Raw genomic sequence first — 13,665 nt, 5'->3', positions numbered from 1 at the left:
TCACTCATGATGACAGCCAGCCCAGCAGCACTTTAACACTGTGGAAATGTGGATGATGGACTTCTATGAACCCAAGCAGAAATGCACTCCGTCTCAGCAGCCACCAGTTAGCGCTTCCCACTTTCCTGAACATTTTAACTTGGTGATTTAAATTTGTAATTTTCCATTGCTGCTGTTTTTATCTGGTTGAGCTTTTATATTGTGTTTTATATTATGGTTTTATACTGTTGTTTTATACTTTGAATGGTTTTAATTTTTGTGAACCGCCCAGAGAGCTCCGGCTATTGGGTGGTATAGAAATGTAATAAATAAATAAATAAACACTGTGATTGGAGGAGAACACCGCTGTGGCTATTCCTATTGGTTAGCCACAGAAGTCAATATCTAAGCTAGCTCTCACCCTACTCAGTGTATTCCAAATATGGAGCTACACAGAGAGAGAGAGAGAGAGAGAGAGAGAGAGAGCAGGATAATTCCAGAGACTTTAGAAGCTCCAATTGGGCACATCTCCACTCTAATATTAATTGATGGGTTTGGAAGCGGCCAATCTCTGCTCTGCAAGATCGAGCGCTCCACGGATGTTTGCAGTTACCAGATAATTCTGGGGCGGAGTGCACACCCCTACAAGGGACTAGACAAGACTGGTACTTGATACCTTCTAACTCTGCCACACACTTGTCATCTTGGCCTTGTGAATGATTCAACAGGCCTGATGACAAAGGGATCGCCCATGTTTGGACTGAAGAACACAGTTTGACTCTTGGGGCATGTCTAGATGAGGGGTTATCCCGGGGATCATCCCAGGATCATCCCTGTGTGTCCACATGACACACAGGGGATCCCAGGGGCTGGGAGGGATGATCCCTCTCTTTCCCCGGTATAACCGGGATGGCTTTAATTCCAACTTTTCCTGTGGTCTCGGGATCATCCCAAGACCACAGGACATGTGGGCAGCCATCTCAGTTTTGTCCCGGCTCCTCGTAAGTAAACAAGGGTGGGAGGGGGAGCGGGATCTTTTTCTTTTTAACAAAAATACTTACCTTTTTGATGGCACGCTCATGCGCCCATCTTCGATAAAAAGAAATGGCGGGCCTGACTCCCTCTTCCTCCTGGGATGTCGCACGCCGCGTGTGGACTGAGGGGGAGGATCTCGCAATCACCATATCGCAAGATCCGCCCCCTCCCTCCCTAGGTCTAGACATGCTCTTGGTTTGGAATACTCTTATAAAGCAGCCTCACAGGCCACTCTGTCAAGGAAGATTTATTTCCAGTTGAGCAGACAGCAAAGCTCTCGTAAAGGAAAAATGCTGAGCACTATTCTTTCAGTAACTGGATGTCCCCAAAATTAATTACACCAGTAGGTTGGGACATGCAGGCTAGTAAAAATGTTGGTGGCCTGCTCCCGTAAGGACTTCACTGATCTTTAGAATCTTCTTCAGAAACACTACAAGGCAGCCAGGAATAAGGCCTTTTCACTGGTCACACCCCATTTGTGATTTTGTTTTTTGCATAAACACTTGGCTGCACCTAAGATGCTCAGTGAAGACGTTCATTCTCCCAAGCTTTTAACTGATGATATTTTTTAGCTATTATTTCTTTTGTGATTGTGCTTATAGTTTGTATTTGTGTGTGTGTGTGTGTGTGTGTGTGTGTGTGTGTGTGTGTATATATATATATATATATATATATATATATATATATATATTGTTGGGTAGAATCCAATGTTAGTTCTACATAGAGTAGACCCATTGAAATGAATGACACTTAAGCTAGTCTTGACAGTAGAACTAACTTATTTAATTGGCTCTATTCTAAGTATGTCTGTGTCTGGATCCTGCCTGCTGTTATTAGCTGCCATGGACATTTTTATTTCAAAGGCAGAATAAAAAAATGAACATAATGAAATGAAAATGAAAATGGACTGAGAATGGGGGGGGGGGGAAATGAAAATAAAATGAATTCACATGTAAAGTTGACTGAAAAAGGCTTTCCAAACACAGCTTCCTTCCTGACCTAGACACATTTTGACTCGCACATTATGCAACCTGAACTGAATGAAAAAAGAAGAACAGCCACCTACCATCATTGGGGGGGAATATTGTTATGAACTTGCCCTGAATCCAAACTTTAAATGAGATCCGTTAATTGCTCCCCTCCCTCCTCTTGATGCCCAAATGTTCCTTTTCCTGTAGCATTTCTGGAATAGATCAAAGCCAATAGAAACGAAGTCTTAAGAACTGCTTTGCCCATCTGGCTCTTGTTACGGCGATGACTCAACCGCTGTCACCGTATAGGCCATTTCCCCAGGCAGAGCGAACTGGCAAAACTCCACCGAAACAAACAGAGCAAGGGTGATTAACACCAGCTGAGGACATGGCCCCAAAGGTTCCCACAGACCCAACTTTTGTTGTGTCATCCACCACCAGCAGGCGCTTGGGACCCTGCCAGTTTGTCTGTCACTGGTGAAAAGAAGCCAACTCAGATCTTGTACCAAAACATTAGTCACCCATTACACTTTCATTGTGTGTTTGTGTATGTGTAGTTGTTGTTTTGAAATATAAAACAGCAGAGGGTGAGAACGTTCCACAGTTGGGGCCATTATAGGTTACATTCCAGCTTCAGAAGACCCAGAGACACTGGAAGGGGCAGCAATGTCATGACCAAGGCAGGCTGGTTGAAGGATGTTTCCAAACAGCCAAAAAGATGTCAAGGAGAAGATCAATGAGAAGAAGAGGAGTCAGCTAGAAGCCAAGTGGAATTAAGCTTGATATCCAACACAGACAGAGGGCCTTGCTAGACGGAGGTTTAGCCTGGTTCTCGCCCCGGGTTCACCCCTGTGCATCCAGATGACGCACAGGGGATCCTGGGGTCAGGCAGGGGTGAAACCTCCCTGGGTGCGGGGTAAATGAAACACCATTTAGCCCAGTTTTTCCCGCAGTCCCGGCCTCAGGTCGGGCTGAGGCCGGGACCGCGGGCGTGTGGACCATTCTGCCACTTTTCCCGGCTACCGCACTTATAGCGCGGCCTTGCCGTGCCTGAAGCACCAATTTTCAGGTAGGTCTAGCAAGGCCCTTACATATGCCATATGGGTCTACGGCCATACTACCCTGAACGCGCCCGATCTCGTCTGATCTCGGAAGCTAAGCAGGGGCAGGCCTGGTTAGTACCTGGATGGGAGACCGCCTAGGAATACCGGGTGCTGTAGGTTAAAAAACAACAACAACAACAACAAACCATATGCCATATGGAGAAAGTAGGAGGGGGGGGGAACAAATCAACATTTTGCCTATGGCATAAAATTTTCAAATTTGCATACATCTGCTTCTTGGTGAAAAATTCATTCTGCTCTTCTCGTTCAAGGGAGGGGCAAAGAGCTATGCACAGGGCTAAAGACACACCCACAGAAAATTCTGCTCTTGCTTTGGAGATTTCACCGAGCACTGATCACACACTTTCAAGCTTATCTTCACCAACTTAAGGTCTAGAAACTTGCCTTATTGTGGCCTTCAAAATTATTAGGAGCATTTGAAGCAGGGGGAGGGGGGATCAGACAGATAAAAGAGAATGCCCCTCTTATTACTGTATGCCAGGAATCATTCCTCAGCTCTGCCCTGACATGAAATACAGGATCACAACAGGTCACATCCGTTCCCCTGCTTTCTTTGGCTCCCAGCAGCCTTTGCAAAAACCAAACAAACTAACAGGTAGAGGCTGCGAGCAAGCTGGTCAACACCTCTTGTTTATAGCTTCTCACCTGTACTTGTTGCGACTTTCTGCATGCAACTAGGCAGAGAGAACCGAAATAGGTTTGCAGGGGGGTAGATATAAAGCCTTGCCCCAAATCCAAACATAACTGACTCATCAGAAAACAATATCATATTTGATCTCAGGACCCTAAAGCCAACACCCTCACCCAATTAAGGATGGATAGATCTGTCAATTTCGATTACTCCCAATTTCTAATTTTTCCATTCTTTAGTTCAGTTTATCCCAAACTTTGAGAAGGCTCTGAGTTGTAAGTGCAATTCATCATGAATTCTGAGATTGTGTTTAAAAAGTTCTCATGAAAATCAGTACACATTTTTGCGTCCATTCCTCCCAGTGCAATCATTTTTGTATGCAATTTTACCCGACAGACATGTCTTTGCAAGTAATTTTCTTAAGAGAATGCATTTTTATGTGTTATTTCATGAATACACTCATTTTGTGTGTGTGCACGTTTCTCTCACACATGTCATATTTTTATGCCGTTTAAAATCGGAGAACTCCATTAGCAAATTAGAAGTTCAAATTTCACAAGGTAACTGAGTTTTGCTCCGTTTGCCTCAAAAGTGCAAAATTAGATAGATTTGTCCTGAAATCTCCATCACACCCCATAACAATTCATTTGAGCGTTGGAACCGTCTTTAGGTTTAGTTCAGCCTTTCGAAACCTCCTAGATCCAAACACTTCCAATGTTGTGGGGTTTTGTCTACCCTGGCCTGGCCTGACCTGACATACATTCCCAATGTGCCTTTCTCCAGTTTTTAATATGTCTTGCCTTGATGACTGTGCTTAATCATGAGTGGCTGTGACTTACCCTGAAACATGCAACATCAGCAGCAAGTAGAAGACAAAAAAGAGGTTGTGGGTATACCAGAAAATGTCATAATTAGACACCCTGCAAAGAACAAAGTGAAGTTAAATACCAGACAATCAAAGGATTTTTTTTTTGTATTGTTTAAGTGACTGGTGCTGAGTAAGCCATATTTTGAGCATCTACTTAACTAAATCTGGATTCATTCTAACTTTCTCTCCCCCCCTAAAAAGTAAAATCTATGGAAAGAAATATTTTGCTTATTCTCACAATAGATGTTGCAAAAAGTAAGGACAATCCGGGTTGTCGAAGGGATAGAGTCAAAGAGGGTAAAGAGAAGAGAATGAAGGCAGAGAGACAAGTTCATGTATTCATTCGATCAAGGATCATGGTCTGTGGGAGAGCTGAGCTGAAATTTCGCAGAAGAACTTTCTTCCCCCTTGGGAAAAGTTTTGGGATTTTTAAAGTTTTCTTTTACTCACCCCATTCCAGAAAACCAAGCATATTTTTCTCTGAAAATTCTCGGGTTTTTTTATGGCAGCTGCCACCCCCACCCCTTCCCGAGAATGTTCTAGAATGATTCTAGGAATGGGGAACTGTGGAAGATGCAAAATGGTGGCCCAGGCTGCCAATCCTTAGCAAAGAGGCTGTACTAGTGACAGTGCTAATGGTGAGTCTCACTGCTGACAAACTGTCAGAGAATTTATCCTCCCCCTGGAGAAATGTGGTGAAATTACTCCCACCTCTTCGTTCCTTTGCCCATAAGTAGGATGGAGAATCCCAAAAGGCATTTCAGCTCCATTCTGGTTTGTGGAAAGGGAACAAAACATAGACCCATCCTCCGATTGGAGTCCACCAGGGGAAGAGCCTTCAGTGTGGTGGCCCCCCTCCTGTGGAATTCCCTGCCTCTGGAGGTCAAGCAGGTGACAACTTCGTATTCTTTTCAGCGCCTCCTGAAAACATCACTGTTCCAGGAAGCCTTTCACAGATCACTTTTCATTTTGCTTCTTTTAAAAAACTATTTTAAGGAGTTTTATTCTGTTTTATTGTATTTTATCTTGTACACCGCTCTGAAATTTTGAATGGGGAAGCGGTATATAAATATTGTAAATAAATAAAATGAATAAACAAGGCAGTGAATGCTGGTGGCACTGATTTCAGTGGGGCTACGAATCCACCCTGGTTTTCAGTAGAACCAGTCCAAACTCTAAAGGAGCTATCTAAGGCACTGAACTCTAGCCCCAAAATAAATGTAGCACCTATCACGGCTCCTTTAAGTTATGGTTGGTTGTCATTGAAACCCAGAATGGATTCACAGCTCCACCAAAATGAGAGCCACCAGCTTCCATTGGAACAAGGGCACATGCTTCATCCCATACCACAATCACAACACAACACACAACACAACACAATCACAACACACGTCCACTCGCAGCTCCATGTGCAGGGCCTGCATGCACTTGGTCTTCATTCACTCAACCTTTCCCCCTCCTTTAATGGTGGGGGGAGGATGAGAACAAAACCGCTATAGCAGCCTGTTCCAGATGTGTCAGACTACACCTCCCATGATACCCATTCACTTTCTGAATGGGGAGAATGGGAGTTGTAGTCCAGCAGATCTGGGGGGACATCAGGCTAGACTATAGAATAGGGGGCTCCATACACACAGGCCCATATGTGGAGTCCCCAGCTCACGCATGCTGTATACATGGAATGGGGAGGAACATACATGTCCATTCTCCTCATTATGGAATAACGCCCCTCAGTCAGGGGTCCAAGATGTTGGGAGCTATTGGGAGAGACAGTAAAGTTTTCCAAGTGCTAAACACCACCATCAGAAGGACTTCCCAAATCTGCTTTAAGTATCTATAGGTGTATGAAGTATTGCATAGTTTCAAAAGGAACTTAAGGAACTTAAGTTGCCTGGTGAGGTTGTGGCCTCTCCCACACTAGAGGCCTCCAAGAGGCAGCTGGACAACCATCTGTCAGGGATGCTTTAGGGTGGATTCCTGCATTGAGCAGGGGGTTGGACTCGATGGGCTTATAGGCCCCTTCCAACTCTGCTATTCGATGATTCTATGAATGCAGCAAAAAAGGGTGGTGTGGTGATGATGTAACATTTCTTAGCTGCCTTTTAAGATCATAGTCTTCCAAAGGTGGCTTGCAGTATATAACAGAAAAATTGATTAACAACAAATTATAAAACCACCTCAAATGTCAACCATTTTAAAATAAGTCAATATTATACAATACACAGTAGAATATAATAGATTTCAAATATGTAGGAGTATTCCTGGTATAGAATTGATACAATATATAGTGTTGTCATATCTTTCTTATCCTCCTCTGAACCTATTCCAATTTGTCTACAACCTTCTTAAAGTGCAGTGCCCAGAACTAGACACAGTACTCTATGTCTTACTGCAAAATAAAGGGCAACTATTACTTTTCATGAGCTAGAAGGAAATGAGAAGTTATTCCCCCAGATACTGTCAGGACACACTGTATAGAGATGGTTTTGGATGTCTGAGCCAATCCTATGAGAACTCAAGACAGAAAGTTTGACACAGTGGACAGGTTAAATCTTACCTAATGGCATAAGTAGAAGCTGTAGACATTAGGAATAATACCAGCACCATAAGAACCCCAGTTAATCCAGGTACTGAAACAGAAGTAAGCACATTGATTGTAAATTGTGTGAAGCAAAAAAGTATGCCAGTCTTAGCACTACTAAACCCCATCACAATGGCTGGATCCAGACTTAGTCACAGAGTAAACCCATTGAAATGAATGTCCCATCAATTTCACTTGATCTAATGGGCGTCATCCAGCCAAAGATAAGTAGGTAAGTTGTTTTGAAGCCCAACTGATTTGAATAGAAGAGAGATAAACATGATGGTCATGTTCCAGGGAAAAATAGTTGCTCCAGAGTCCCATTCAAACTAATGGAACATTAAGTACATTGTGGCTAACTTGTTTCATTAATTTCAATGGGACTTAAGGGCAAGTAACTTTGGGTGGATTGGGACCACTGAAATCAATGGGTCTTAAAAGTGCTCAACTTGAAGAACTTTAAACAAAGTCCATCACAAGCTATTTAGAGTCACTGATAGCCATCTAATAAATTATCATCATCATCATCATCATCATCATCATCATCATCATCTTCTCTATACCACCTCATAGCTGAAGCTCTCTGGGTAGTTTAATACAATTGAATGATTTAATAACTTATCATACCTTCCATGGATGCACCCACAAATCTGATTATTTAGCTCTGAAATACCTCTGTGTTTTCCCCCCTCATGGTACGCTAATCACTGTATGGCAACAGTAGGCAGAAAGTAGATCTCCAGATGTTAGCATGGCCAATGGTCAGGAATGCTGGTAGCTGAAGTCCAAAACATCTGGAGATCTACTTTCTGCCTACCACTGCTTTAAGGAATCAGCACCTGAGTTCTGCAATGTAGCCCAACCAGAAAGCCTCTAGATTGATGCTTCCTGAATATGCTTGTCTAAATCCCTACTTCCGCCATTTTTAAGCCACCAAGAACTCATTGGGCACTTTTTTGGGATCCTACCATATGCCCAGCAATCTTCTCTGTTTTTACGGTCCCTGGCAGGCAGCAAAAAAAATAGGTTTGTGGAGACCATGATGGACTTCCATACATGGCTGAGAAGCTGCATTCGGCTTGGCGGGTGACTAAATAAGCTACAGGGAATAGTCAGAAGTCACATTATGTAGAATCCTTGCTACAGCTAAGCAGATCTGTGTCTGGGCACTGCTTGGATGGGAGACCGCCTGTGTAACATTGCCAGGCAGCCATATTTTAGCTTTAAAACCTGCTCTGGGGAGGGATTGACTGAGACATGGCAGAAGCGAAGTTTTTTCTTGGATTAACTCCCTCCTCAAATTGCAAATGCATTTGAAACTTTGTTCGTGAAATCTGCTTAGAGGGGCACTCTTGATCGGTAAAAAAGTGACCAAGGAAAGGGTTAAATGCCCACCTTCCCTTCGCTCTCAGCTGCATTTCCTTGTAACAGTGCAGTTGTTAATAGGGCTGTGGGCCGCCATGGATCCAAACCCCGAATCCAAAGTGGTTCGGGGTGATTCAGACCCTTCCAAACCGGATCCGAGGCAGTTCAGGCAAAGGCCGAGGCAGCCCGAAGCTGAAGCCAATTGGCTCCAAAGCTTCGGGTCACCTCAGTGCTTCGGAGACGGCTTCACCCCCCCCCCCAGTCCCCCACCAGTCTCCTTACCTGCTGCCTCCGTCGCCACCCCCATCTTGGTTCTGGCGGCTTCCAGTGCCACTGCCAGAAATAAAAGGGAGTAGGCCGCACGATTTTAAGATATTGCGTGGCCTCTGCTGTGATTAGTACCTCTATGGACACTGTAGTTTGTGGCCATAGAGGTACTAATCAGCAGACACTGTGCAATATCTTAAAATCGCACAGCCTACTTCCAGTCATTTCTGCCAGCGGCACCGGAAGCCACCAGAAGAAAGACAGCAGTGGTGACGGAGGAAGCAGGTAAGGAGACTGGGGGGGGAAGTCTTTTCTGGGTACTGGCTGTGCAGCGTGGCTGTGCAGCCGGCACCAAGAAAACTCTGTGTTGCCTCAGAAGGCCCGAGGGGGATCGGGGCTGCTTCGGGGGCTCCGGATCGGCCTCCGAGGCGGATCAGGGGGTGGCTGCACAGCCCTAGTTGTTATGCCCATATTACAGATGGGGAGATGGAAGGCTGAGGTTGAAAGACAGTGGCTTGCCCAAAGCTGCCTAGTGAGTTTGTGGCAAAGGCACACTGGAGGCTCATCACAGAATCACGTGTGTAACCGACACATTATACCAGCTTTCAATGCAGTGAGTCATCAAAACGTTTCGCTTAGAATCACTCTCTTGGGAATTTGCAAAAAGTAATGGAAGAGTGGAATAAACATTTCTGGAAAAATTGAACTAAACACTCTGGTCAGGGAAAAGGGAAATTCAAGCACTTCAAGTGCAATTTTCCGACGAAGCCTTTTTACTGTGAAACGAGAACGGCAGCAGAACCGACCTGCATAACGTAGCAGCATTGCCCCGAAATGGTTGCCTACCCATTGGAACCTACAAGGAGGACCTGGGATCCATATCCAGGGAGATAGGAGGGAGACTTCAAAAAGTGATTGGCATTTAACTATCAAAGTTGGCGGCCCAAGAAATGAAAAAAAAAATCACAGTGGGAGAGGAGCCAAGGCAATGATGAACGACTCGTGAATATTCTACATCTGGATGAACACAATTTAATTCATGGCTTTCAAGACAAGGGCTCTTTGCTTGGGGAAAAACTTACAAAATGCCAATGAGGTGGATTCATGGCATGGAAAGAGGTTAAGGTTGTAGCTAGACCTAAGGTTTATCCCAGGATTGTCCTGGGGTCAAACCTGTTCATCTAAGTGCCACACAGGGCATCCAGCGCTCAGGCAGGGACGAACTCAGGATGATCCTCAGATAAACCTTAGGTCTAGCTATGGCCTAAGAGGATATTAACTCAGCTAGCAAATTTGCATCCTGCCATTCCTTCAAGGAGCTCAGTTACAGACCAGGGATCATTAGGAAAGGAATCAACAAATAAATTGCCAATATCATAATGCCTTTATAACCACATGTGGTGCAAACACAATACTGTGTATAGTTCTGGTTACTGCACCTCAAAAAGGATATTCTAGAACTGGAGAAGGTGTAGAAAAGAGCAACCAAACTGATCAAGGGGTTGGAGAACCTCCCCTATGAGGAACGGTTACAATGTTTGGGGCTTTTTAGCTAATAGAAAAGGGGTGCAAGGGAGAGAAAGGTGTATAAAATTATGCATCACGCAGAGAAAGTGGAAACTTCTCCCTCTTTCATAGTAGTAGAACTCCTCGGGGTCATCCAATGAAGCCAAATGGTGGGGCATTCACAAAGGAAATTCCTCCTCACAAAGTGCATAGGCAAACTACGGAATTCACATCTACGTGCCAGTTCGGTTGATCACTCCACTATGACACATCGAAAAGAGTTCCACTCCAGTCCGCACCAGCAAATATTATATTAATAATATTAATAATTATTATTAATTTAATATTGATAGGGCTTAGATATTTTAGCTGGATTTTATTAAGCTAAGTCTGCAATCCCATGCACCCTGGGAGCAAGCTACGTAGACTATGTTATGCATAGGGTTGGGTAACCCTCTGGCACAGAGAGATCTCGGAAAAGCTGGGAAGCTTTGGTGGTGGTGTTTTTCATTGAAAAGATTTTGTAATCCCCCCATCTCCTGCCTCTTCTACCCCCACCCCCCACCTCAAGCCTGATGAAGAGATCTGGAGAACTCAAAAGCTTGCACATGCTTTTGTGGCCGTTTGCTCGGTTCTAACAAAGTATTACCTAATTCTAGATTCTGGATATTCCCCCCCCCCCCCGGGCTCTGAATTTTTTTACTCATGAACTAGTGTGGCTATCTTTGTTTTCGATCTCCCTTATGGAACCACGCGTGGCGTTTTTGAAATGGACGTAGACAAGCTTGAGCGTGTTCAGAGGAGGGCAACCAGGATGATCAGGGGTCTGGAAACAAAGCCCTATGAAGAGAGATTGAAAGAACTGGGCATGTTTAGCCTGGAGAAGAGAAGATTGAGGGGAGACATGAGAGCACTCTTCAAATACTTAAAAGCTTGTCACACAGAGGAAGGCCAGGATCTCTTTCCGATCCTCTCAGAGTGCAGGACACGGAATAACGGGCTCAAGATAAAGGAAGCCAGATTCCAGCTGGACATCAGGAAAAACTTCCTGACTGTTAGAGCAGTATGACAATGGAATCAGTTGCCTGGTGAGGTTGTGGCCTCTCCCACACTAGAGGCCTCCAAGAGGCAGCTGGACAACCATCTGTCAGGGATGCTTTAGGGTGGATTCCTGCATTGAGCAGGGGGTTGGACTCGATGGCCTTGTAGGCCCCTTCCAACTCTGCTATTCTATGATTCTATGATTCTATGAATGCAGCAAAAAAGGGTGATGTGGTGATGATGTAACATTTCTTAGCTGCCTTTTAAGATCATAGTCTTCCAAAGGTGGCTTGCAGTATATAACAGAAAAATTGATTATTCTATGATTCTATGAGTGTAAAAGAGAAAGAAAAAGGGAGGCGTCGCTGCCAGTTTCAGTGAGGAACGATATTCTTTCTTCCAGGGAAGAACAGGAATGCCGCTGCAATCGCACTATTGATAATAGCCTATTTCCTGTTTTTCGAAGCGTAGCCTGGAAACTGTGCTGATGCGGCAGAACCGCGCAGAAGCTTCTGCCGCCTTACCTGTGGCAAACAGGAGTTTCCTGGGATCCTAGAAAGCAGACACAGACAGCATGAATTATTTAGCACACCTCGCCAGGGATCACTTCATCAGTATTCTTAGCCAGCACGGTGCTTCTGTAGATAAAGCGCTGACCTTGGCGTTACATCGTCTGTCTCAAATTGTACATCTTGTCCTGTCCTCTTGGAGGGTCAGTCAGGAGCTGAGCGTAAGACGCCAGCTTCCCTAGACTGCTACGAGGGTCCGTTCGGGAAGACAGGGGTAGATCAGGGCAGAATCTACACTACTGCTTTGTAATGGTTTATAATATTTACTTTATTATTTTTATTAAAACATTTGTATCCCGCCCTACATCACTGGGATCTCAGGGTGGCGTACAGATAAAATCAGAAGAACGTAAACATAAATAATATACACAGCTAAAAGCATGTTAAATCTTATTCGGTTATTAAAACATTTTAATAACGGTATTAACAACGGTTGGGGCCCGTGGTGCATTCCATATACTATTTTTCAAACCACTTTCAAAGTGTTATATCCTGCTGGGTGTAGATCTAGCCCAAGTTAGAGAAAAGGGATGATGTAGAAACATACTTTTGGGGTGTTTACAGGCTGCTCAACATGAACCACTTCTTCTTGCCATATTAAAGGGATTATTGCTTAATTAGACACCATCTGTTTGTTCATTTTCAAAAAATAATTTACAAGTAGGGATCAGGGATCAGAAAATGTATTTGTTTCTGTTCTGTATCGTCTTCCCATGCAGGCAAAACCTCCCTAAGCCCAGAAAGAAAGGAAGGAAAGGAAAGGAACCTCTCGTGCAAACACTGAGTCATTACTGACTCTTGGAGGGACGCCAGTTTTCACTGACGTTTTCTTGGCAGGCCTTGTAGCGGGGTGGTTTGCCCTTGCCTTCCCCGGCTGTTATTACCTTTCCCCCAGCTAACTGGGTACTTATTTTACCGACCTCGGGAGGATGGAAGGCTTAGTCGACCCAAGCCGGCTGCCTGAAACCAGTTTCAGCTGGGATCGAACTCAGGCCGTGGGGAGAGTTTCAGCTGCAGAAACTGCTGCTTTACCGCTCTGCACCACACGAGGCTCTATGCCCAGAGAGAACCATTGGCTTAATCATGCAGCACATTTGAGCACCCAGCACCTGGAACCAGGTCCAGAGGAGGACACACGATTATTCCCCACTGCACTACCTGTGCCTAAGCGCATTCCTGCAAAAGGGTCACCCGAGGACAAAGCAAGAGGCAGCATTTTTAAGGAAGAGGGGTGAAGTTCATCTGGCTCACCTCACCATGGTAGCTGGCTGCATTGAGTGCTAGAAACTCTTCATTGTAGTTCACAGAGAAGTTCAAAGCGTTCACCAGGTGAGCAGCAACATGAATCACTAAAACAGAGGAGAGAGCTTGGTCCATCAAAAGGCACTCTGAAGATTTCTCCCCTAATGCCCAGATTCCAAAGCTCACTCGCTTTAACACAAAAAGTTGCAGCATGGAGAGCAATTGTTTCCAGCATGTTCCGGCATGTTGGATAGCGCCTTTTGAGTTCTGGCTGGTTCTGACTGAAATGGAACGTTCCATTTCAGTCAGAACCAGACAGAACTCAAAAGGAGCTATTCAACATGCTGGAACACTTTTGAGTCTAGGGTTCAGCACGTTGGCTAGCTACTCCATGATTGAGGCTGGTTCTGCCTGAATGGATCCATAGCCCCACTGAAACTGGAGGCACCAGCCTCCACTCCCAGGGTTATTTGTCTAAAATTACTT

General features: G+C 44.7%; 1 protein-coding gene and 1 non-coding gene across 2 annotated transcripts in view; one reads left to right on the top strand and one right to left on the bottom strand.

The window, feature by feature from the left end:
- NOX4 (NADPH oxidase 4) overlaps positions 1-13,665 on the bottom strand; it is a 132,512-nt gene that overhangs the window by 102,905 nt on the left and 15,942 nt on the right. The window contains exons 4-7 of the mRNA XM_063127852.1: positions 13,189-13,286; positions 11,893-11,920; positions 7,166-7,238; positions 4,580-4,660 (exon numbers count right to left, since the gene is read on the bottom strand). Of these exons, the coding sequence (XP_062983922.1) occupies positions 4,580-4,660; positions 7,166-7,238; positions 11,893-11,920; positions 13,189-13,286 (280 nt within the window). The remainder of the gene's footprint in view (positions 1-4,579; positions 4,661-7,165; positions 7,239-11,892; positions 11,921-13,188; positions 13,287-13,665) is intronic.
- Positions 3,090-3,208, top strand: LOC134399850 (5S ribosomal RNA). The gene has a single exon (XR_010025545.1). It is a non-coding gene; the product is annotated as a 5S ribosomal RNA (ribosomal RNA).

The sequence above is a fragment of the Elgaria multicarinata genome, chromosome 5 (assembly GCF_023053635.1).
Source record: "Elgaria multicarinata webbii isolate HBS135686 ecotype San Diego chromosome 5, rElgMul1.1.pri, whole genome shotgun sequence".
Lineage (NCBI taxonomy): Eukaryota > Metazoa > Chordata > Lepidosauria > Squamata > Anguidae > Elgaria > Elgaria multicarinata.
Note: the sequence above shows the minus strand (reverse complement) of the source record. Positions and strands in the feature narration are given on the sequence as shown.